This window comes from Heteronotia binoei, chromosome 20, assembly GCF_032191835.1.
Source record: "Heteronotia binoei isolate CCM8104 ecotype False Entrance Well chromosome 20, APGP_CSIRO_Hbin_v1, whole genome shotgun sequence".
NCBI classification, from domain to species: Eukaryota; Metazoa; Chordata; class Lepidosauria; order Squamata; family Gekkonidae; genus Heteronotia; species Heteronotia binoei.
This window is the reverse complement of record NC_083242.1, coordinates 18,728,077-18,751,138: the sequence shown is the minus strand read 5'-3', so window position 1 is coordinate 18,751,138 and position 23,062 is coordinate 18,728,077. Positions and strand designations below refer to the sequence as shown.

Below are 23,062 nucleotides of genomic sequence, written 5' to 3'. Positions count from 1 at the left end.
ACAATGGAGGAACCAGTGAGAGCATTACCCTAAGTCAGACGGTTAGGGGCTGAGTTGGGAAGGGGGGGGGGGGAAGGAAAGGCGTTAGTTTCACAGTAGCATGAACTGAAATGCTTGTGGAGATATCACACATTTAGTTAAGTTTCCCCATGCCTGAGTAACTGGGTGCAAAACTGGTGTGTTGTAGTAGGAGTTGCAGTAGAGTGCTGTATTCTTATGTTATAAATCTACCTGAGGGAGGGTTTTCCCAGTTAGGTATGTACTACTTAAAACAATAGTATCCAAGACCTCACAATTGGTTGTGGATATTTGCTTCAGTTACATTTCTTATTATAAATGAGCATCGTTCTTGTTTATTTGAGAAAACAAAGCATCTTGTTCCTGTCAGTTTGCTTCAGTTACCCCTCAGTTATTTATCCTCGCCCAGGCCCAGATTCTGTTCCCTCGCACCTTTTATAATTCCCTCTGGTAGCTCCAGTGCTCTGTGGGGTCAGCAGAAAACGACACAGCGAGGAAAATCTTGTGTGGTGGTGGCTGGTCCTAAATTACCTGCCATGCCGAGCAGCATTTTTATTGTGCGTTAAACATCTCGTGGCACTTGACTCCAACCCTGTTGCTTGTTTTGTGTGCTTCGCAGGTGGCAGAAATGCACGGGGAGCTGATAGAGTTCAACGAGAGGCTGCACCGAGCTTTGATGGCGAAGGAAGCACTTGTGTCTCAGATGAGACAGGAACTCATCGACTTGAGAGGACCGGTAGGTTTGATTTTAGTCAGGGCTTTTTTGAGCAGGAACACACAGGAATGCTGTTCTGGTTGGCTTGGCATCGAGGGGGGGGGGGGTGTGAGGCGTAATAAACAAATGAGTTCCTGCTGGACTTTTTCTACAAAAAAGGGCCTGATTTTAGTGCACGTTCTAATCATTTGTAAAATGTCCGTTTGAAAATTTCGGTCTGTATCCAATTTCCCCCCAAAACTAGAAACTAAGAATTCCTCTCGCTCATGCATATGAGAAGGCAAAGACTCACGGGAAAAGACCACAAAGTCAGGGAAAGTTGAAGGCAGCAGGAAAAGAGGAAGAACCAACATAAGATAGATTGACTCTGTCAAGGAAGCCGGCTCAACATTAGGAAGAACTTTCTGCGGTTCCTCAGTGGAAGAGGCTTCCTCGGGAGGTGGTGGGCTCTCCTTCCTTGGAGGTTTTTAAATAGAGGCTAGAGGATCATCTGACAGCAATGAAGACCCTGTGAATTTAGGGGGAGGTGTTTGTGAGTTTCCTGCATTGTGTAGGGGGTTGGACTAAATGACCCTGGAGGTCCCTTCCAACTCTATGATTCTATGATTCCTGACTGTTAGAGCGGTTCCTCAGTGGAACAGGCTTCCTCAGAAGGTGGTAGGCTCTCCTTCCTTGGAGGTTTTTAAACAGAGGCTAGATGGCCATCCTGTGACAGCAATCAGGATCCTGTGAATGTAGGGGGAGGTAACTGTGAGTTTCCTGCGTTGTGCAGGGGGTTGGACTAAATGACCCTGGAGGGGTCTGATTCTATGATTCTAATCAGTTTGCAAAGGTTTTAACGATAGCACATTTTGGAGGTAATTAATTTATAGGGTTACCTTAAACTGGAAGCCAATTGATGGCGCATAACACACACGTGTGCACGTGTTACCAGTGACCTTCAGCTTTCTTATTAAAGGTTTCCCAAACTGCTCCATCGATATGCACCATTTGTTGGTTTCCCAAACTGCTCCATCGATATGCACCACGTTCCTTTGCTGTTTGTTTTCAGGATTTCCTTCCTGCCCTTTTTTGATCAGACTGATCTGCAAGACAGTTAATGATTATTTGTTAAAAATCCACCGCGCAGATTAAAAATGCAAGCAAGAGAGGATGCCTCAGAAAGCAAAAGAAACCAAGGCTGCAGTCTTATGCATGCTTAATTGGGACTGATACCCATTTAATTCTTACCTCCTTTCAAGAAATCATGCACAGAGTAGCACTGGAACTGAGCAGCAAAAATGCCAACAGGGTCAGTGTTGACAAAACCAATGTAACAATTAGCAGAAATATATGGCTTGCAAACCTTTCTTCACTTGCTCTCTCCCCCCACCCCCCAACAACTTTGCTTGGTATTGAAGGTCAGCAAACAAAATGGGCAGAATAAATCTCTCAGGGGTGGGGGACCAAGAGTTTTAAGGCCACCTTGGGAAAGTCCAGCTACAGGTATCCATCCACTACATTTGAGGCAGTGGAATACAGCCTTGGGGGGGGGGGGAGCTTAATGAATGGGAAGGTTCATAGACGTGAAAGTGTTCCTTAAGGGAACCTGGATCCGGGTTGTTCAAAGCTTTGAATGTCAAAAACATCACTTTTGACTGGGAGCTAATGAAGCTGTCTGCAAACAATTGTGCTTTTAGGTTCAGGTAATCTGTCAGGAGAGCCCTGTGGCGCAGAGTGGTAAAACTTCAGGACTGCAGTCAAACTCTGCTCACAACCAGAGTTTGATCCCAGCGGAAGCTGGGTTCAGGTAATCAGCTTAAGGTTGACTCAGCCTTCCATCCTTCCAAGGTCGGTAAAATGAGGACCCAGCTCGCTGGGGGGGAAATGTATATGACTGGGGAAGGCATAAGAACATAAGAGAAGCCATGTTGGATGAGGGCAATGGCCCATCCAGTCCAACACTCTGTGTCACACAGGGCCAAAAAAACCCAAGTGCCATCCAGAGGTCTATCGGTGGGGCTAGAAGCCCTTCCACAGCCCCCCCCAGCACAAGAATGCAGAGCATCACTGCCCCAGACAGAGAGTTCCAACAATAAGCTGTGGCTAATAGCCACTGACAGACCTCTGCTCCATGTGCTTATCCATTCCACTCTTGAAGCTGTCTATGCTTGTAGCTGCCACCACCTCCTGTGGCAGTGAATTCCATATGTTAATCACCCTTTGGGTGAAGAAATACTTCCTTTAATAGTTCTAACCCGACTGCTCAGCAATTTCATTGAGTGTCCATGAGTTCTTGTATTGTGAGAAAGGGAGAAAAGTACTTTCCTTCCCTTCTCTGTCCTATGCATAATCTTGTAAACCTCTATCATGTCACCCCGCAGTCGACATTTCTCCAAGCTAAAGAGCCCCAAACGTTTTAACCTTTCTTCATAGGGAAAGTGTTCCAACCCTTTAATCATTCTAGGCAATGGCAAACCACCCCGTAAAAAGTCTGCCGTGAAAACGTCGTGATGCGACGTCACCCCAGAGTCGGAAAGGACTGGTGCTTTACCTTAATCAGTCAGGCATGGTATATTCAAAATAGAGGTTGTGTTTATATTTGTTAAATTGGAATAAAGAAGGATTAAAATTATGTTTCAGGTAACAGTGAAGAAAAGCAGGGCAGCTGGCTGGACTGTAGAAAGGAGAGGATCTTACCAAGTTAATAGTTTTTTGACATCTTCCGCAGGGAAGGAAGCTTTTTAGGGGCAAATGGAAGTACGTTAGCTTCTTTGCAGAAAAAAAATATTTTAAAACAGATCTAACTGAGAGAATTTAGCAAAGTGTATTTTAAATCCTTCAAGAAATCTATCTCTCTTGGGATACTTATTCTTTTCATAGCTGTATTTTCATTTCTCCTAGAATTGGCAAGTAAGGTTACATTTGTACACAAGATCCTTCATTGCTCAAGTATATGGATTTGATGCATTTTGCAAATTGTGTGTAATTTCTTGAACAATTTCCTCTTTTTTAAAAAAAGACGGAAGCGAAGAAACTTTGGGAGATATGCTAATGATAGCCTATTTGTCAAGTGTAAATGCATTGTAGGAAGCAGTCATAGACTCAAATATAAGGATAGAAAGGAGAGAGGGAAATAAATGAAAATAGAAATGTGAGGCATAGGTGTGGGAGGCCACTGATAGTTTCCTCTTTTTAGGAATTCGTAATTTACCTTACCATAGGAGGATCTATATACCTATTCTCAAGTGTACCCCCCCCCCCCCCCAATCTGCAATACCTAAATTCGTGGGTCAGGGCTACACTACTCTAAAGAAACTTTTCTGCAAACTTGAGTGACCTCCCCCCCAAGGGTTGCAGAAAAATCCGAAATCTTGGGGGGGGGGGAAGGGAAAGTTAATCCCCCCCCCCCAAAGTAAGAGTCCCATGGCGCAGAGTAGTAAAGCTGCAGTACTGCAGTTGAACTCTCTGCTTATGATCTGAGTTTGAGCAGAAGCTGGTTCAGGTAGCCAACTCAAGGTTGACTCAGCCTTCCATCCTTCCGAGGTCGGTAAAATGAGTACCCAGCTTGCTGGGGGGGGAAAGTGTAGATGACTTACTGGGGAATGCAATGGCAAACCACCCTGTAAAAAGGTCTGCTGTGAAAACGTCATGATGCGACGTCACCCCAGAGTTGGAAACGACTGGTGCTTGAACACCTTTACCTTTTAAAAGTAAAACAGCATTCTCTGTGCAAGCTCAAAGAAGGCATCTACCTCTGGCAGTTGCTGGAAGAGCCTGGAAGTTGCTCTGGGCCCGGTGAGAACGTGGAGTGGAGGGAATCCCCTCCCCATAAGTCTTGTGGGCCCACGCTTGTTCATGACATATTTGTTGTCTTGGAACGTGGGAAAACAAAAAACAAAAAAAATATGGGGTTGCTCCTTTTTGAAGCTATAGAAGAAATGTCCTCATTCCATAGTGTCAGAACAGGTCTATTTAATTACACCCTATGCCATTTACAGGGTGGGAGTAATAATATGACACTTAAGCCACAATTGCCAATTTAAAAACCAATTCAAACTGGCAGGTTTGGTGTTGTTTCTTGGCATGGTAAGCTATTTATTTATTTCTATTTATATCCTGTCCTCCCTGTGAGCGGGCTCAGGGTGGCTAACAAGCCAAAGATGGCATCATAAAAGTGTAACAATCTAACATAAAACAATATCAGTATAAAACCTATTAAACAATATTAAAGCCATAGTACATAAAATTAACAACTTTGGGACTACTTCCACTGATGTAATGTAAGAGGTAGATGGCGTTCCCATAGTTCTTATAAATTGGATCTCAAGTGGCCTGAATTAGGTGACAACAACGCCCAAGGACAACTAGTACTTAAGGTAAAGTGTGCCCCCAAGTTGCAACTGACTTATAGTGACCTCATGCGGTGTTTTCAAGGCAAGGATCAGCAGTGGTGGTTTGCTGTGTCCTAGTTTTTGCGTGGCCACCTCATTCATCCTTAGGGGTTTCCCATCCAAGTACTGAGCCTGCTTAGCTTCCGGGCTCTGAAGGGGTTAGGCTAGTTTGAGCTATTAGGGCTGCTGAATGTGTTGTTGCCAGGGGTCATTTTGTAGCAAAATAGGTGGCAGAGCATAACTTATTAACATATGCAACCCCCCACCCCACCCCCAGCCAAAAACAACCTGATGCAAGAAAGGGCAAGCGAGGCCTGCTTGGGATGACTAGAGATCCAGCCAGCCCAAGCAGGCCTCGCTAACCTGGGGCTCTCCTGGGCCACCCTCTCCTAGTCAAAAGGCCAGCAAGTCACCCGCTGCCCAAAATCACATAAGAAGTGGAGAAAGGGTGGGGCATGGGCTTCTCCAGGGGTTAATGAGGACTGCTGGGGGCGTGGCAAAGCCCCTGGTGGCTGGCTGGCTGGCTGCCCGCTCTCCTAATCCAGGGTTTGTTATGCAGCTGCATCTACTATTCAATGGATAAGGTAGGTGGGGAGGAAGAGGGGGAACCATCAGAAAGGTTCAGGAGCTGCACTCCTGTGAGCTGCTGCTGAATCTGAGGCCTGGTTGTTACCATTTTGAAAGAGAACCTAGTGTACTAAATACTGTCAAAAATGGAGAAGTGCTGTGATCAATACTCCCTCTAAGCTGTGGAGTCTTGTGAGCAAAAATTCTACTTTGTGAGCTACTGGCATTAAAGTTGTGAGCTACTGCGTAAATTAGTTTCCTCTGGGGCCATTTTTCCTGAGCTAAGACAAACAATGTGTGAGCTGGAGGCTAAAATCTGTGATCTAGCTCACACTAACTCAACTTAGAGGGAACATTGGCTGTGATTCTTGCACAGAAAGTTTGCTGTCTTGGAGATTAAAAAAAATATATCCGGATTCTTTAGTGGAACAGGGAGAGCTTTGGGTAACTCCCTAGTAGTTGATAAAGGGCTCCGTTTATCCCAGGATGGTACATCACTGCTTTGCACCCCTTGCCATGGATTTCGATGTCCTTATGTTTCTGGGCTCAGCACTGTCTTCAAGAGACACTGGAGAGAGCACAAATGCTGCCCTTTATTTTGGAAACTGAAACAGTTTTTAATATTGCTTCTCCAAGAAAAGTACCGATTCCCTATGGGTGCTGTTCTGCAGTTGATCCTACCCCCCGTGGCAGCTATTATAAGTAGTGCATATGTCAGAATTCCATAATAGATTGTTAATAAATGCTGGTTATTGAAATACTGGAGAGAAATTTAGAATTGGATCAGGCTGTTTTGTAGATGAAATCCCCCTCTTTTTGTCAGAGTGTATAATCATCAGAAGCTGGCTGTTGCGTATTATTTACAGCGTTTTCATAACTTTGAACACCAACATACACATGAAGTGGGAAGACTCATCTCCTTGGGTTTCTTTGGTGGGTGGGAAGGCAATGTCTTTAGTTATATCATTATGTTGAGTCATGTATGATTTCCCCCATTTCTCTTAATACACCCTGTGCCACCTTTTATGATCGGTGTCTTTTGGCGCTTTAATAGCTAGGACTACTGCAGCAGTTTTAAAAAGGTTGAAAAGGCGGTTTCCCCAAGCCATAAAGGCAAAGCAAATTCTCTGTGACATCGAGCTCCTAAAAGAGAATAGCAACTTTTATCCAGCTTGGTTTACCCTGCTGGACTACAAACCTTATCATTCTGATATCAGGCAATGAAACAAGTTAATGGACTTGAAAAGCTGCTCTTTTTTCACACATTGCAAAGGTGTGTTGACAACTTGGATACTTTGCACACACTTTTGGATGTTGGTGTACATATGTGTAGGAGTGAGGGAGAGCTACGGTGAAGAGCCTTTCTTCTTTAAGTGGTTGAGGATGTGGAACGTTTGTGCCTTTACGGTTCATTCTGAACCATAGGACTGAGGCTTGTGTGCATACACTAGATCCTGATGGGCAGCCATGTGGGTCTGAAGCTGTAGAACAAAGCAGGAGTCAAGTATCACCTTTTAGACCAACCAAGTTTTATTCAGAATGTAAGCTTTTGTGTGCTAGAAGCACACCATCAGACAATAGTAAGGAATGGCAAGCAGTCCTAAATATAGAGCAAGTGAGCTGTGGGTTAGTATGCAGAGTCATGGAAATGTTTTTTTGTAGATTAAAGGAATCATGAGTTGGGGTCTGGTGTTTGTTAGTGTTAACTGGGCTGAAACAACAACAAAAGGTGATATAAAGCAGATTGATTTGTTGTGCAAGCACCAGTTTTTGACTCTGGGGTGACATTACTTTCACAACATTTTCATGGCAGACTTTTTACGGGGTGGTTTGCCATTGCCTTCTCCAGTCATCTGATGTAGTAGGAACGTCATTTACTTACTTACTTTGGATTTATATGTTGCCCACTCCGCAAGCAGACTCTGGGCAGCTAACAGTCATGGTAAAAAACTATTTGAATGACAGTTTTAAAACAATAAAAACATGTTCAAACCATTTTAAACTAAATATTTGGTGCTATATATATTGATGTTTCAGTTCTGTTAATGCGTTAGTGGTCCTACAGATGGCATTGCTCACACACATTGGGCTCTTGGCTCTAGTGAAGGGTTTCTTTTCCTGCTTACGTACTATAACTTTTAATTCAATTTTATACTGTTTGTACAACATCTAATGTAAAAATGAATGAGACACCTATCTAATAATATAATACATCCTTTCATGGAAACTACTTTTAGAATGTGAGACAGCCTTAGAGAATGTCTTGCTCCTTCAACTTCACTGCTACAAAATTTCTTAGATCAACCTTGGTTTGAACCAGGTGTCAAGCATCTTGTTTCTTTATTAGTATGCCTGTATTGTTAACTGTGATTCTGCTGTGTTGCACATCAAAGCCATGTAACCTCTTCCTTAATTCTCACTAGTAGCAAATGCAGGAATGTCCTCTTTGAAGATAAGGCCTCCTGGGACGCTTTCCCAGGCGCAGACCTGGACCCAGGATGTTGCTAAACCACAGGAATAGTGAGCGTGTGAATTTCACACGCCTGAGTAGGAATTCTTAAGCTATCTTTGATGTGCCCCTTAAAGCTAGCATTGTAGAGTTAAACTGTATCACTTCCAATCTGGTGCCTACCTGAGCACAATGGATTATCAATAAACCAATACTTTGTTTCAAAATCAACGGCTGGTTATTTTGAGATCTGATGCTTGACACCAGGAAACTCTCAATATACTCTCCCCTTTCGAGATCCTTGAAATTGACAAGATTTGAAGATGTATTGACCAGGGGTGGAATTCTAGCAGGAGCTCCTTTGCATATTACGTCACACACCCCTGATGTAGCCAATCCTCCAAGAGCTTACAAGGCTCTTTTTTGTAAGCTCTTGGAGGATTGGCTACATCAGGGGTGTGTGGCCTAATATGCAAAGGAGCTTCTGCTAGAATTCCACCCCTGGTATTGACTAATGGTCATATAAAAGACAAAAAAAAAGTTGGAACGTGAATTTAGTCTTCCATGGTTTGAGCATCTACAGCTTTCGCAGCTTCTACAACAGAAGATTAAAAAAAAATCTAAATAGACCTTTTAACAAAAATTGAACAATGTCTTGCATCCAAAAATTTGATCAACAAAGGGTTAATATCGATGCTATACAAATTTTTGCTGTTAAAGGACTACTCTCCTCTGACAACACATCAGTCAGCCCAGCACAAGGATCTAGGAAGGATACTTACAAATCAGCAGTGGAATCAGATTCTGAACTCTTCAGCTTTCACCTCATGGTCTATTCCCATCCAACAACAGAATATAAAAGTGATATATAGAGGGTATTTAACATCTGTGAAACTTGTGCATGTGGATTGGTCTATGTCTCCATTATGCTGGAAAATATGTGGGAAAATAGGCTCATACTATAACTGGTGGTCCTGCAACAAGGTAGTACAGTTTTGGGCTGAAATATTAACACAAATCAAAAACGTGACAGGTTATGATATGGTTATGATACATCTTATGATACAGGTATGATCCAGCTCTTTTGTTACTAAATTTATGGCATAGAAGAGGGTTGGCCAAACTGTGGCTTGGGAGCCACATGTGGCTCTTTCACACATATTGGGAGCCACATGTAGCTCTTTCACACATATTGTAAAGCCCTTGCTGCCCCCATCAGCCAGCTTGGAGAATGCATTTAAAGTTGCTTTCTTTTCATCTCTCCCACCTCCCCATCTCCTTCCTTCCTTCGTCCCTCCCTCCCTGTCTTGTGACTCTCGAACACCTGACCTTTATTCTATGTGGCTCTTACATTAAGCAAATTTGGCCACCCCTGGCCTAGGACATCTATCCCATGTGCAATTAGAGACCTTATTTTTGTACCACTAACTGCTGCAAAAAACATCTGCCTTTTACTGAAGTAGGTTATTGGGTCTATCTAGCTCAGTTGTGTCTACTCTGATTAGCTCTCAGGTCAGCTTAGCTATCCAGAATTTACCTGTGTTCAGTATTGAACAAGGAATGTTCTTATATGCATTCAACACATTTGCCTAAACACTGAACTATGATGCTGTCCACCTCCAGTGTTTTCCCCACTCTTTAAAGCTTCCGATGATAAATTCTAGAAGTCTCTAGTTGAAAGAATGAATTTAACAATTTTATTCCTTCTAGTCATCAAAATGACTGCAAACTTCAGTTGTTTTTTTTTAAAGTTTCAGCTTTGGAGGGACACTGAATAATAAGCAAGGTGCTTCAGTATAGTAACTTTAAAATATTCATAGTTTCACAGGGCGATGGGGTGGAATGCAAAGTGTGACTCATTTTTTTCCCTTTAAATGCAGCACAAAGTCTAGCAACTAGGTGTTAAAATTTGTTTTCAGCATTCAGAGACTGTGCCAGTTCTGTAAATATTGAAAACATTTTCTGCTTTTATGGATTGTGGAGTTGGTTTGCTTTTTTTGCTGCCAATGCAAATGGAAGGAGAACATATTATGAAAGATCTTTTAAATGCAAACTTATTTGCAGACTTCCTTCTTTGTGTTTCTACCATCCCCTTTCCCTTTTTTCAGCTTGTTTTAAGATTTTATGTAGACTTTCTCATTTTGAGTGTGATACAAAACAAAACTGGATTCGGAGTACTGCCTTTGAATTTCTATATCAAAGGAGGAACTGCATCTAGATCTCTGATCCGTAGGGCACGTTCTGATAGCTGCAGCTCTTATGAGGGCAGAACTTGGCTTGCCATCAGTTAGGGTCCGTGTCCATCTTGCCTTACTTAAATTTTGGAGCAAAGGTTACATCACTACCACCAACTTGCACAGTAATCAGTGTTTTCAGTTAATGTCACATAACAATACAATCTGGTCTATACGTTACAAAAACATACTCACCCGCTATTCTATTCCAGATGACTTGTTGGGGGTTTTGAACAATGGTTCCATTTTACAAAATTGGGTGTACAGATGTGATGCCTTACTGGATATCTTTGCCATTTCCAAGTGCAAATTTTCCCCTTGGTTTAAGCTAATCAAAAGATATGTTAGATCTTCTAACCTGGTAAATATCTCATCCCAAAACCTCAGAAAGGCATTCAGTTCTTTACATTTTCAGACAATGCCAACGGCTTTGCTCATGGGAAGATATTCTCAAATACCGATGGCACTACGTGTTTGTATATGTGGTGCTTCAGTTCCAGAGGATATATTACATTATACTTTATTTTGTCCTATGTATGCAGAAGTTAGAACTAAATTTCTTGAAAACCTGTTAAAGAGACAAATTTTTCCTCTGATGTCGACAAGCTGGTTTCTGTTAATGATGTTATACCTGCAAGGGTTTCCAGTTCAAATGTCCCCTTGACTTTTGAACTTGGTGGAAGTCTTTATCTAAGCTGCCATTTTTAGGCTGAACCCCCTCCATCCCTGCTTCTCCAGTATGTGATACCTTTAACTTGAATGCAAACAAGATGGAGAAGATAAAAGTTGGTAGAAGAGATATGCTGGAGAAGGCTGACCTTCCCTTTAAACAACAACCACTTGAAATTCATGTGAACACGCTGAGAATATTAAGGTGCCTTTGTTTATCTATCTATCTATCTATCTATCTATCTATCTATCTATCTATCTATCTATCTATCTATCTATCTATCTATCTATCTATCTATCTATCTATCTATCTATCGTCTATCTGTCGTCTATCTATCATCTGTCTATCATCTATCCATCTATCCCTCCATCCTCTATCCTCTATCCATCCTCTATCCATCCTCTTTCCATCCTCTGTCTGTCTGTCCGTCCGTCCGTCCGTCCGTCCGTCCGTCCGTCTGTCTGTCTGTCTGTCTGTCTGTCTGTCTGTCTGTCTGTCTGTCTGTCTGTCTGTCTATCTATCTATCTATCTATCTATCTATCTATCTATCTATCTATCTATCTATCTATCTATCTATCATCTTCGTCTATCTTTCTATCATCTATCCTAATGAACAAGTTCAGTCTGTAGAAAAGAACATTTTTCTTCCAAGTTTGTTGTTTTTCTCATCTGATCTCTGCTAATATCTCTGTTTTTGTGTAGTAGTTAAGTGCGTGGATTCTTACCTGGAAGAACTGGGTTTGAGTCCCCACTCCTCCACTTGCACCTGCTGATGTGACCACAAATTTTCTCAAGGCCATTCTGCTCAAGAGCAGTTCTGGGAGAGCTCTCTCAGCCCTACCTACCTCACAGGATGTCTGTTGTGGGGAGGGGAAGGGAAAGGAAATTTGTAAGCCGCTCTGAGACTCCTTTGGCTAGCGAAGGGCAGGGTAAGAATCCAGTCTCTTCTTCTTTTTTAGATTTCTGATTGCTTCTACAACCCTATTCCTGTCTTGGGGGTGGAGCCATGAGCACGGATGTGACAAGCATGGTTGAACTCAAAAGGAGTTCTGGGAATCACATTCAAAAAGACCATGCTCCTTTTAAAATGCTTTCCTTTCTTAGGAAATAATGGAGGATAGGGGCACCTTCTTTGGGGGCTCATAGAATTGGATCCCCTGGTCCAATCTTTGTGAAACTTGGAGGGTGTTTTGAGAAGAGGCACTGGAAGGTATGCAGAAATTGTGGTCCCTCTGGAGCCCCAGATACTAATTGTGGCCCCTCTGGAGCCTCAGATACTAATGGATCAATTCTCCATTATACCCTATGGGAATCATCTCCATAGGGAATAATGGAGTGTCCAGCAGACATTCCCCCCCCCCCCCTTCACTTTCTTATGAGCCTGAAGCGATGAGATGGCCTCCAAACTGAGGGATCCCCTGCCCCCATCTGGGAATTGGCAACCCTAGTCAGTGGTTATGGAATATCTTGCCTTTTCTTTTTCTTTCTTTTTAAGTCCAGAAAAAGGCAACTAGAATGATTAAAGGTTTGGAACACTTTCCCTATGAAGAAAGGTTAAAACGCTTGGGGCTCTTTAGCTTGGAGAAACATCGACTGCGGGGTGACATGATAGAGGTTTACAAGATTATGCATATTATGCATGGAATGGAGAAAGTAGAGAAAGAAGTACTTTTCTCCCTTTCTCACAATACAAGAAGTCTTGGGCATTCAATGAAATTGCTGAGCAGTCAGATTAAAATAGATAAAAGGAAGTACTTCTTCACCCAAAGGGTGATTAACGTGTGGAATTCCCTGCCACAGGAGGTGGTGGTGGTGGCTACAAGCATATCCAGCTTCAAGAGGGGATTGGATAAAAATATGGAGCAGAGGTTCATCAGTGGCTATTAGCCACAGTACAGATGTTTGTGTGTGTGTTTGTGTATTTGGCCGCTGTGTGACACAGAGTGTTGGACTGAATGGGCCATTGGCCTGATCCAGCATGGCTTCTCTTATGTTCTTATGTTCTTATATTCAAGTGGAGTAACAATATACTAACAAGTTGCAAGAGCACAAGAACATATGTTAATGATCAAAATAAAAAAATATGCCAGACAATCCCCCACTTAAAAACAAATTAAAATGTAAAACACAGATTACAGACCACCACCAAAGTGGTCTCCATCTCAGAATGTTGTTCAATATTAGTTGTTAGGAATGCCTGATTGTGACATGTTTTTCTTCTGATAGTAGACAAAAACAGTTTTTCCCTTCAATAACAGTCTGTGTTCTGTATAAAGGTTTTTGCAGTTGTACCTAATAATTTATAAAATGATTGTTTCAAAAGTCCAGATTGCTTCTGAGGTTGCTGATTGAATGGAGAACCTACCTGTTAGCCTGTGGTTCTTACTGGCACGAAATAGTTAACTTACTTTATCTCTTGCTGGTTCTTAGAAGTTGTTAGAAGTTAATTTTTTTTTAAAAAAAATGTCAAAATGCAATCTAGTTCTGAACAATCAAGTTGCCTGATGCTGTATATTTTTTCTGCACTTTGTTCTGCTTTGTGTGTGCTCAGTTAATGCAACTGGCTGAAATGCCTTGTGCTTTTAAGAAAAACGGGTAACTCAAAGAATAGTACACGTGAGTTTTATTTTTCCTTGGCAGCAGGGCCGGATCGGGGGGGGGGGGGCAGAGGGGGGTACTGAGTGGGGGAGGGCCCGCAAAATTGTGTATGGAGTCCATTGTATTCTATGGGACCATCAGATAAGGGGGACTCATAAGAGGGAGTCATTTTTTAATTTTGCCCCCCTCAAAAAACATGTACATCCGGTCCTGCCTGGCAGTAATAAGTCTCCCCACCCCACCCCCCGGTTATAGTAGCCATGCTCACTGCCTAGGGTTGCCAGTTCAAGAAATATCTGGGGACTTTGGGGTGGAGCCAGGAGACTTTGGGGATTGAGCCAGAAGCATGATTGTGACAAGCATCACTGAACTCCAAAGGGAGTTCTACCCATCACATTTAAAGGGACTGCACACCTTTCAAATGCCTTCCCTCTACTGGAAATAATGAAGGATAGGGGCACCTTCTTTGGGGCCTCATAGAATTAGACCTCCTGTTTCAATCATTCTAAAACTTGGAGGGTATTTTCAATCATTCTAAAACTTGGACGCTATGCTGAAAATCTGGTGCCTCTATCTCAAAAAAGAGGCTTCCTCAAGCTCCAGATACCCACAGATCAATTCTCCATTATACCCTATGGGAATTGGTCTCCATAGGGGATAATGGAGTGCCCAGCAGACATTTCCCTCCCCCTCTGCTTTCTGATGACCCTGAAGTGGGAGGAGGGCCTCCAAGCTGGGGGATCCCCTGCCCCCACCCATCACTGCCTCTCCTCCACTATCCTGCTGAAGGTTGGTTTGGGGCATGAACAGGGAAATCCTAGACAATACTCTAAGAAAGATGGTGTTCTCAAAATGGCATTAGCACTAGTCACGATTACTGAAATGTCTTCTCCAAAGGTTAGGTGCCTTCATGAATAATTCCTTTAGCTCTCTAACCTGAAAAATCCTCTAGCTAGAATAATCAGCAAGTTTTGATGGCGCAGATAATAGGAGGATAATTGCAATGGAAGATAACTGCATTTTTAAAAGGCACGGATTTAAAGGTCACCCAGCGCAAGGGTTACTGTTATCTAAAATGCAGCTCCTTAGCATTTGCTTGAGAGTATTTTGCATAGTGAATAAATTTCAGAGTAATGTTTTCTCTAATTCTTTTGATTTTTTTAAAAAGGAAAATCAAACATCTTAAAGAAAAAAGAATTAGAGAAAAATTACTCTGAAATTTATTCACTATGCAAAATACTCTCAAGCAAACACCGAGGAGTTGCAGATTTGTCTGAGAATTTACATAGACATCTTTTGGATGAAAACTACTGGGAAAACATCTTTAAAAATCATGAGATGTACAGGCCATGTTATTAGAGAGAGCTTGCTGAAAAATTGGTGGTCACTTAATATTAGAATAAGTCCCCCCAATATCACCCTTAGTGTCACCACTAGATGCTTACCATGACTAATCCAAGAGGAGAAACAATAACTTTATAATGTAACAAGATATGATCAATAAATATGGGAAAATCAAATCTTGCGAAGTTATTACTGAAAAAGGAAAAAAGGATACAATGGTTAACGTATCTGCAACTCTCATTGAGGCTTAAAGACAAGCAGTGAGAAGGAGAGATATTAAGGAATTTAACTCAATTTGAAATAGTTGTATTGAACAAAAAAGATAATCTTTTAGGACAAATCTACAAATTCCTTTTACAGTATGATACAGAAACAGAACAAGTCAAGACATGTATAGTGAAATGGTTGCAAAATTTTGGGAAGGAGGTTTTATTCCAACAATGGGAAAAGCTACGGACAAAAGATAGAAAATTCACAGCAAGTCAAGCACTTAGAGATATTTGGTATAAAATGTTTTATCGCTGGTAGATTACTCCAAAAGATATTGAGAAGATGGATAAAAACTAAAAAGGATTGTGTTGGAATTGCAACAAGATAGTCAGTACTTTTTACCTTGGTGGTCTTGCAAAGATACTAGCAAATATTGGATGGAAATACATACTAAATTTTTTAAAAATTGAATATTAATTTTGCTGTGTCACCAGAAACAATGTGACTAGAAATGCTTCCAGTAAATGCGGAAAGAACAATGTATGAATTGTTCAGATACATGTTAACTTTAGAAAGAGTAGTCTTTGCAGCAAAGTGGAAAATTGAGAGTTGCCCAACTCTAGAGAACTGGAGAGACAAGGTGCAACAATATGCAGTTATGGCAAAACTGACAAGCTACATTAATCAAAGACTGAAAGATGAATTTGAAAGCAACTGGCAAGTTTTCCATGATTCTTATAACCAATCTCTGTGGTTACACATCTGAATGGTTTAATATTATATGATAATAGTATAAGACAGTTATAATATGAAATACTAAGGGTATTGTTTTAGTGTGATTTTTTATTATAACAAACGAATATTGAGGTAACTTGTGCTGATTTTGAGACCTAGTGCGGTGTAGTGGACTCTAATCTGGGAGAACTGGGTTTGATTCCCCACTTCTCCACATGCAGCTGCTGATGTGACCTTGGGTCAGTCAAAAGTTCTCCGGTGGTCTGGTAAGTGGGTCGGTCCGACTACTGGGTATAGGCTCCTCCTCCTCATCACAGGGTCGGGTCTTCCAATTGATCCAGAGGGGGGGAGTGGCCTATACCTCCCAGAACTCTCCAGTTTTTTCCCGGCCTTGCATGAAGCAGGACGGCTTTCTTCCGAGCGCCTTTGGAAAAAGCGCGGGAGATCCGGATGAAGAAGAGGAACGAAGGCCAGGAGCGTAGGGGTTGGTCCCCAACAAAACCGGCAGAGAGGCAAGCTGTCGGAGGGCTACTCACGAGTAGGCCTGATCGTCGGAGACGGCAGAGCCCTCTAGAGCTCCGTTTCCTTGCTGACGTGACAGGAACAGAGCAGGAGGAAAGCAGCACAAAGCTGCGTGAGCCTGAAAACTGCAGCGTGGTAAGTCGCCCGGCAGTGGAAAGGGACCTGGCATGGTTGCAAAGCTCGACTGACCGAGCCCTGGGAAGAGGCATGGTGCAGACAGAACTGTCTGGAGCCCAAAACTGCGTTGCGGTGAGACACATGGCAGTGGGGAGAAACCCTTCACGGGGGCCATTAGAGGGAAGACGTCTTAAGATCCGACAGGGGGCGCAGTGAAGGCATGTTGCCTTCCATTTTATGCTCTTCCCGCCCTTTTATTTTCTTATTGCCTCTACTTTCACTTTTGTTTCCAGTGACACGGGGAGGCAACGAAATGGCAGCTAGTTCAAAGAGCAATTCCCCCAGTGAGTTCGACCTACCTCTTCTATCAGGGACACTGGTCTCTCAGCAAGAGGCTCAGAACCCCGATCTCTCAGGGGATGATGCCAAGGCAAATTTGCTGCAGTGGCTTAAGCAAGAAATGCTAAAGGAGCTGGGGCAGGACCTCCGTCAACACCTGGACTCCCCTGCTTCCTTGACACTGAAAAGGAAACAGGAGGGAAGGAAAAGAGGCAGAGATACCAGCCCTAGTGATTATCTGGAATGGTGACCTAAGGGCAGGTTTCATTTAGGCTTAGATTCGCCTCTCCCAAGCTCGGCTGAGGAGTCGGAGTGTTCTGATCAGTCAGGGAGGAAGGGGAGCTTTCAGAAGAGGAAGAACAGCCTGCTATAGTGCAATCTAGGCTTTTCTCCCTCGAATATTATTCAGAGTTGCTCCCTAAGGTTTTAAGGACCCTTAACTTAGTGGCAACTCCTAAAGAAAAGGAAGAACTGGATCCTGACTTTCCCGCAGGCTCAGGGGAAATGATGCCGAAACTGAGTACCGTATTTGCCGGCGTATAAGACGACTGGGCGTATAAGACGACCCCCCAACATTTCCACTCAAAATATAGAGTTTGTTATATACTCGCCGTTTAAGACTACCCCCTCTTCCGCACACCTTCCACACACTTTCTCCTTTTTGTTCCTGCCTCATTTAGCGCTGGGTGGCAGAGCTTGCAGAGTAGTCTATCTCTAGACCGAATAAGCGTGGCCCTTTTAAGAGGGATGATTTCTCGCCCCCTGAGCTCCCACCCTTAGCCTTCACTGGAGAGGAAGAGTGGCAGAATATGGCAGCTGAGTAGGGAGAAAGTGTTTTGGGAATTGTAGTAGTGCATAATATAAACACAGAAAGCAAGTCCCCACTCCCCACCTGAAGCAATCTTATAGTTAGAACTTCAATAGTACAGAAACAACAGAAGAAGAGGAGGGAGAGTTTAACAAGGAGGAAAGGAAGTTCAAACACAGACATATTCAGGTAAAATAAACTAAAGTCTCCTGGCCAGTGTGGTATAGTGGTTGCTGGACTAGAATCTGGAAGACTTGAGTTCAAATCCCCAATCTTTCAGGAATTTAATTTGGTGGTGTTGGGCCACTTTTTCTGTCTCTCCCTCTCTCATTGTTACCCGGCCGGGTCAGAGAAGGATGCCTGCACACGCACGCAAGAGCACCCACAGGCTCGCGCGCTTCAAAGACAGCCCCCCCCCCCGCCCCCAACCCTGGAAAGCAGCATGTGCGGAGAGGAGCCACTGGTTTTCGTGAGGCTTTTTTCCCTTTTTAAAAATGCCAGCTGGGAGGCCGCTCATCGCTTTAGATGCGTCAGCTTCTCTCCCCACCAGCCAGCAGGCCAAAGGATGCAGGGAGTCAAGGTGCAAATAAAAAGAGGGGGGGGGGGGAGGAACCATCTTTGCAATATTTTTTTAAAAGTAGAAATCCTCCCTGCCCTGGATAATATCTTTTTACTGCGTTTTCCCATCCTCCATCTCTGGGGCAAAATTGGAAGCTGGAGAAATGGGAGACCATCTGCAATAAGGGCATTTACAGCCGAAGTTATACAGGGGAGGGAAGGGGGAATGATCGTTGGTGGAAACTGGGGGTGGGGGGAGCACATCTCTGCCTGCGTGCAGCTACAATCACAGACAAACACACCCGGCCAGCAGATCTCTTGCCTCTCCCCCTCCCCGTACAAACAGAGAACGACAGACGGAGCCTGTAAGCAAATGCAAGTCTGGTTTGCCCACCAGCAAGAAAAGGGAGAAAGGCTCGAAGAGCATCCATGGCCCCTTTCTCCTGCTGAATGAAAACTGCCCCCTTATTCTCCCCCGAAGTGAGAGCTGCAAGGCAGCGAATCCCTAGGAACAGGAGACAGAAGGTCGCTAAATACCGTAATGTATAGGTGGTTGCTTTGGGTTTTCGTTTCAAGGCTGCAAAGACAGCAGCCAGAGAGCGAGCAACCGCAGAACTCAGAAAGGGCTTACTTCCAAGTAAGCATGCAAAGGACCGGGCTTGCACAGCACCTTTTCCCTCCACAGCAAAAGACAGCCTCTCGCCCCCGTGACCCCCGTCCCTTGTGCTTTGGATCTACTGTATTTCCCCAAAAATAAGACCTACCCAAAAAATAAGCCCATCACAAATGCATAGAAATCCTGCTAGGGCTTATTTTTTTGGGTAGGTCTTATTTTTGGGGAAATACGGTATCCCAACTGAAGTGCACCTGGCGTACAAGACGAACCCCCCATTTGGAGGCATGTTTTTCTGGGCAAAAAAGTCGTCTTATACGCCGGCAAATACGGTAGTTCTCAAACAGGGGTTCCTTTGCCAGCTGCCTTTTTTGCTATGGTTAAGGCAGAGTGGGAACGGCCGGCTAAGCCCAAGGCCACTCAGCAAGTTTTTTCTAAGCTCTATTCCCTAATTCCACAGGCCACTAAGAGGCTAAAGTTACCAGCGGTAGATGACCCCGTAACTAGTCTTATCTCTAATTCGGTCCTGCCTATGGACACAGATGGTTTACCCAAGGATCCATGTGATAGAAGAATAGAGCAGGCTTTGCGCAAGGAATTTGAGGCAACAGCCTGGGCCATTAAGGCGGCCACGACATCCTCATTGTTTGCCAGAGCAATGTGTACTTGGGCTAATAATTTAGCAGCAGCGGATAGTGGAGCTCCTACGGAGTTCAAGGATGAGCTGGAAAAGATTGCCTTATCTGCTGCTTTTGTGGCAGATGGTTCATTAGATACCATGCAGCAAGCGGCTAGAGCCATGGCCTGTGGCATGGCAGCTAGGCGCAACATTTGGCTTCAAAATTGGGAGATAGATGCTGCAGCCCAGGCTATGGTGGCAGCGGTACTCTTTAAAGGGGCCCTGTTGTTTGGTGAGGGCTTAGATAGGTATCTCATTGAGAACAGGGATAAAAAGAAGGTCCTACCCTCTAAGGATAAAGAGGCAAAACAGAGGAAATCCTTTCCTTCCTTTCGAGACTCCAAGAAGCCTTCTAGACCAGGTCTCTTTCGTTCCTTTAGAGGAAAGTGGCAACAGAAGGGGCGTGAATCTAAACCCTGCTATTCTGGAAAGTCAGACCAGAATGCTAAACCCCTCTCAAAAAAACGGTGATCCCAATGACTATGCTGGTCACCAGACGACAGGGAGAATAGGGGGTCGTCTCTCTCTATTCGCTGACACCTGGAATCATTCTGTTCAAGACCAGTGGGTATTGGAGGTGGTGGCACAGGGCTACGCTATAGAGTTTCACTCCCTCCCTCCCTCCCAACCGCTTTCGTTGGGTCCCGCAGAAGCGGGATCTGGCTGCTCACAGAGCAATGTTGTCAGCCATTCAGCATTTGGTGGATATCAGGGCTGTGGAGCTAGTCCCAACACCCCAACAGGGGCTGGGAGTTTATTCAGTAATTTTCTTAGTGCCAAAGAAGAATGGGGAGTTCAGAACCATTCTGGATCTGAAATGGCTCAACAAGTTCGTACAAACGAAACATTTCAAGATGGAGACCTTATGGTCAGTGTTGCTAGCTATTCAGCCACAAGATTTCCTGGCCTCCTTGGATCTATCCGAGGCTTATTTACATGTTCCCATTCGGGAATCACACCGAAAGTTTCTGCGCTTCTCCTACGAGGGGAAGCACTTTTAGTATCGGGCCCTACCATTCGGCCTGAAGTCCTCTCCTCAGGTGTTTACAAAGATCTTGGTAACGCTGGTGGTGAAGCTGAGACTGCAGGGTGTGGCCCTGTTTCCTTACCTGGACGACATTCTGGTGAAGTCGGGGTCATACCAGCAATGTCTGGAGGGCATTCAGCAGACCGTGACCATGTTACGTCATCACGGCTTTGTAGTAAATGTAGAGAAGAGCAATCTTCTTCCCTCACAGAGGCTAGTGCACTTGGGGGTAGAGATAGATACGACCATGGACAGAGTATTCTTGACTGTAGAGAGACGGGAGAAGTTCTGCTCCCTGTTACAAGGGGTTCTGCAACAACGCATGGTATCGGTTATGTCTCTAGCGCAGTTGCTAGGAATGATGGTCTCATGTCAGGACTTACTGTTTTGGGCCAGGTTCCACACTCGACCCCTTCAGTTTTTCCTCCGTCCCTTCCAGGACATTATAGGGAACAAAATTCACAAACTGGTGATGCTGGCACTAGAGGTGACAACCCAGTTGCAGTGGTGGTTGGATCCAGTCCGCTTCCTTCCGGGCCATCCATTCCGCGAACTTCAGAGAGTATGTGTGACCACAGACGCCAGTCTATGGGACTGGGGGGCCCACTCGCAGGAGCAAATGATTCAGGGACAATGGGAGCCCCACGAGATGAAGCGCAGTATCAACTTCTTGGAGCTCAGAGCGATTCATCTAGGGTTGTTGGGTTTACAGGCAGTCCTGATAGGTCGCCATGTCCTCATCAAAACAGACAACTCAACGGCCAAGGCGTATGTGAATCGACAAGGAGGAACCCGGGTGAAATCTTGTCAAGGTGAAGGTTCTTTTTAATTTAATTTAATTTAATTTAATTTAAACTTTTGTTTATATCCCGCCCTCCCCGCCTAGGCAGACTCAGGGCGGCTAACAAGACATGGTAAAACCATGATACAATAAAACAGTATATAATATCATTAATAATTTAACAATAAAACCAATAAAACAGTATGACATTATGGTACAATCAAATTATATATAAGATGGCTCGGTGTTTCGAGTGGGCGGAAGCCAATCTTCTGCCGATCAAGGCGGTTCATGTTCCCGGAAAGGACAACCTGCTAGCGGACTGGCTCAGCAGACGTTTTCTGGATCAGACGGAGTGGATGCTGCACAGGGATACCTTCAGTCTGATAGTGGACAGATACGGTCCAGTGTCGGTGGACTTGTTTGCCATGGCAGAGAATCGGCGGGTGGACAGGTTCTTCGCCAAAAGCAGAGATGTAAAAGCAGAAGGGACCAATGCACTCAGTGGCGAGTGGCCGACAGGGCTACTATATGCCTTCCCACCCACTCCACTATTGCCCAGGGTGATTCAGAGGGTAGTGGAGCTAAGGGCAGAGATGGTGCTTGTGGCTCCTTTCTGGCCAAGATGGGCGTGGTTTCAGGAACTTCTGAGGCTGTCGGTTCAACCCCTTTGGCGACTACCAAGGAGGGACAATCTCTTGACTCAGGGCAACATGTCGCATCCTCAGCCAGACCTGTTACAGTTGACAGTCTGGAGGTTGAGCGGTTGCAGCTCGAAGGTCTAGGTTATGCCAAGAGGGTGGTGGACACTATGTTGGCGTCATGTAGATTCTCCACTAATAGAGAGTATAACACCACTTGGAAGGTTTTCTCTTTGTGGTCGGCCCAGCAGGGGTGGGATCCATTGAAGGTGAAGGTTCAAGGTGTTCTTTGCTTCCTACAGGAGGGGGCGGACAAGGGGCTTTCCACTAGTACACTGCAGCGTCAAGTGGCTTCCATCTCTGCTATCCAAGGGGTGCGGGGGCGTAAGGCTTTGTCTATGCATCCACATATTAGGCATTTTTTGAGGGGTACTACACTTCTCAAACCGCCACAGGTTCATAGGTTCGCTTCATGGAAGTTGAATGTAGTGCTGAATGCCTTGTTTAGACATCCCTTTGAGCCTATGGCATCATGTGGGATTAAAGAACTGACTTTAAAATCACTCTTTCTAGTGGGAATCACCACGGCACGTAGGGTGTCTGAGTTACGGGCCCTTTCTGTTGATAAGGAACTCTGTGTCTTTCATAATGATAAGGTTGTGCTTAGACCAGACCCATCTTTCATCCCTAAAGTTAATTCTATTTTTCATAGGTCTCAGGAGTTGGTGCTTCCAAATTTTTCTCCCAATCCTTAGTCTCCCAAGGAAAGGGAGTTGCACTGTCTAGGTGTTAAGAGGGCACTTATTTTTTATATTGAACGTACAAAAGACTGGAGAAAGTCTGACTCCTTGTTTGTGTTTTTCAGTAAAGGGTCACAGGGCCCCTCTCTTAGTAGATGGCTGCGGGAATGTATTTTACTGGCTTACAAGGCCCAAGGTCAAATCCCTCCGGATGGGATCACAGCTCACTCTTTGAGGAGTGCTGCGACATCAGCAGTGTATAGGTCCTTTCCTTCTTTGGAAGCTGTGTGTAAGGCAGCAACTTGGAGGTCGGTACATACCTTT

At 44.2% G+C, this 23,062-nt stretch overlaps 1 protein-coding gene across 2 annotated transcripts in view; it reads left to right on the top strand.

Moving 5' to 3' along the window:
• SNX29 (sorting nexin 29) overlaps nt 1-23,062 on the top strand; it is a 370,785-nt gene that overhangs the window by 165,568 nt on the left and 182,155 nt on the right. For both annotated transcript variants that reach the window (XM_060260506.1, XM_060260507.1), the window contains exon 16: nt 638-754. In XM_060260506.1, coding sequence (XP_060116489.1) covers nt 638-754 — 117 coding nt within the window. The remainder of the gene's footprint in view (nt 1-637; nt 755-23,062) is intronic.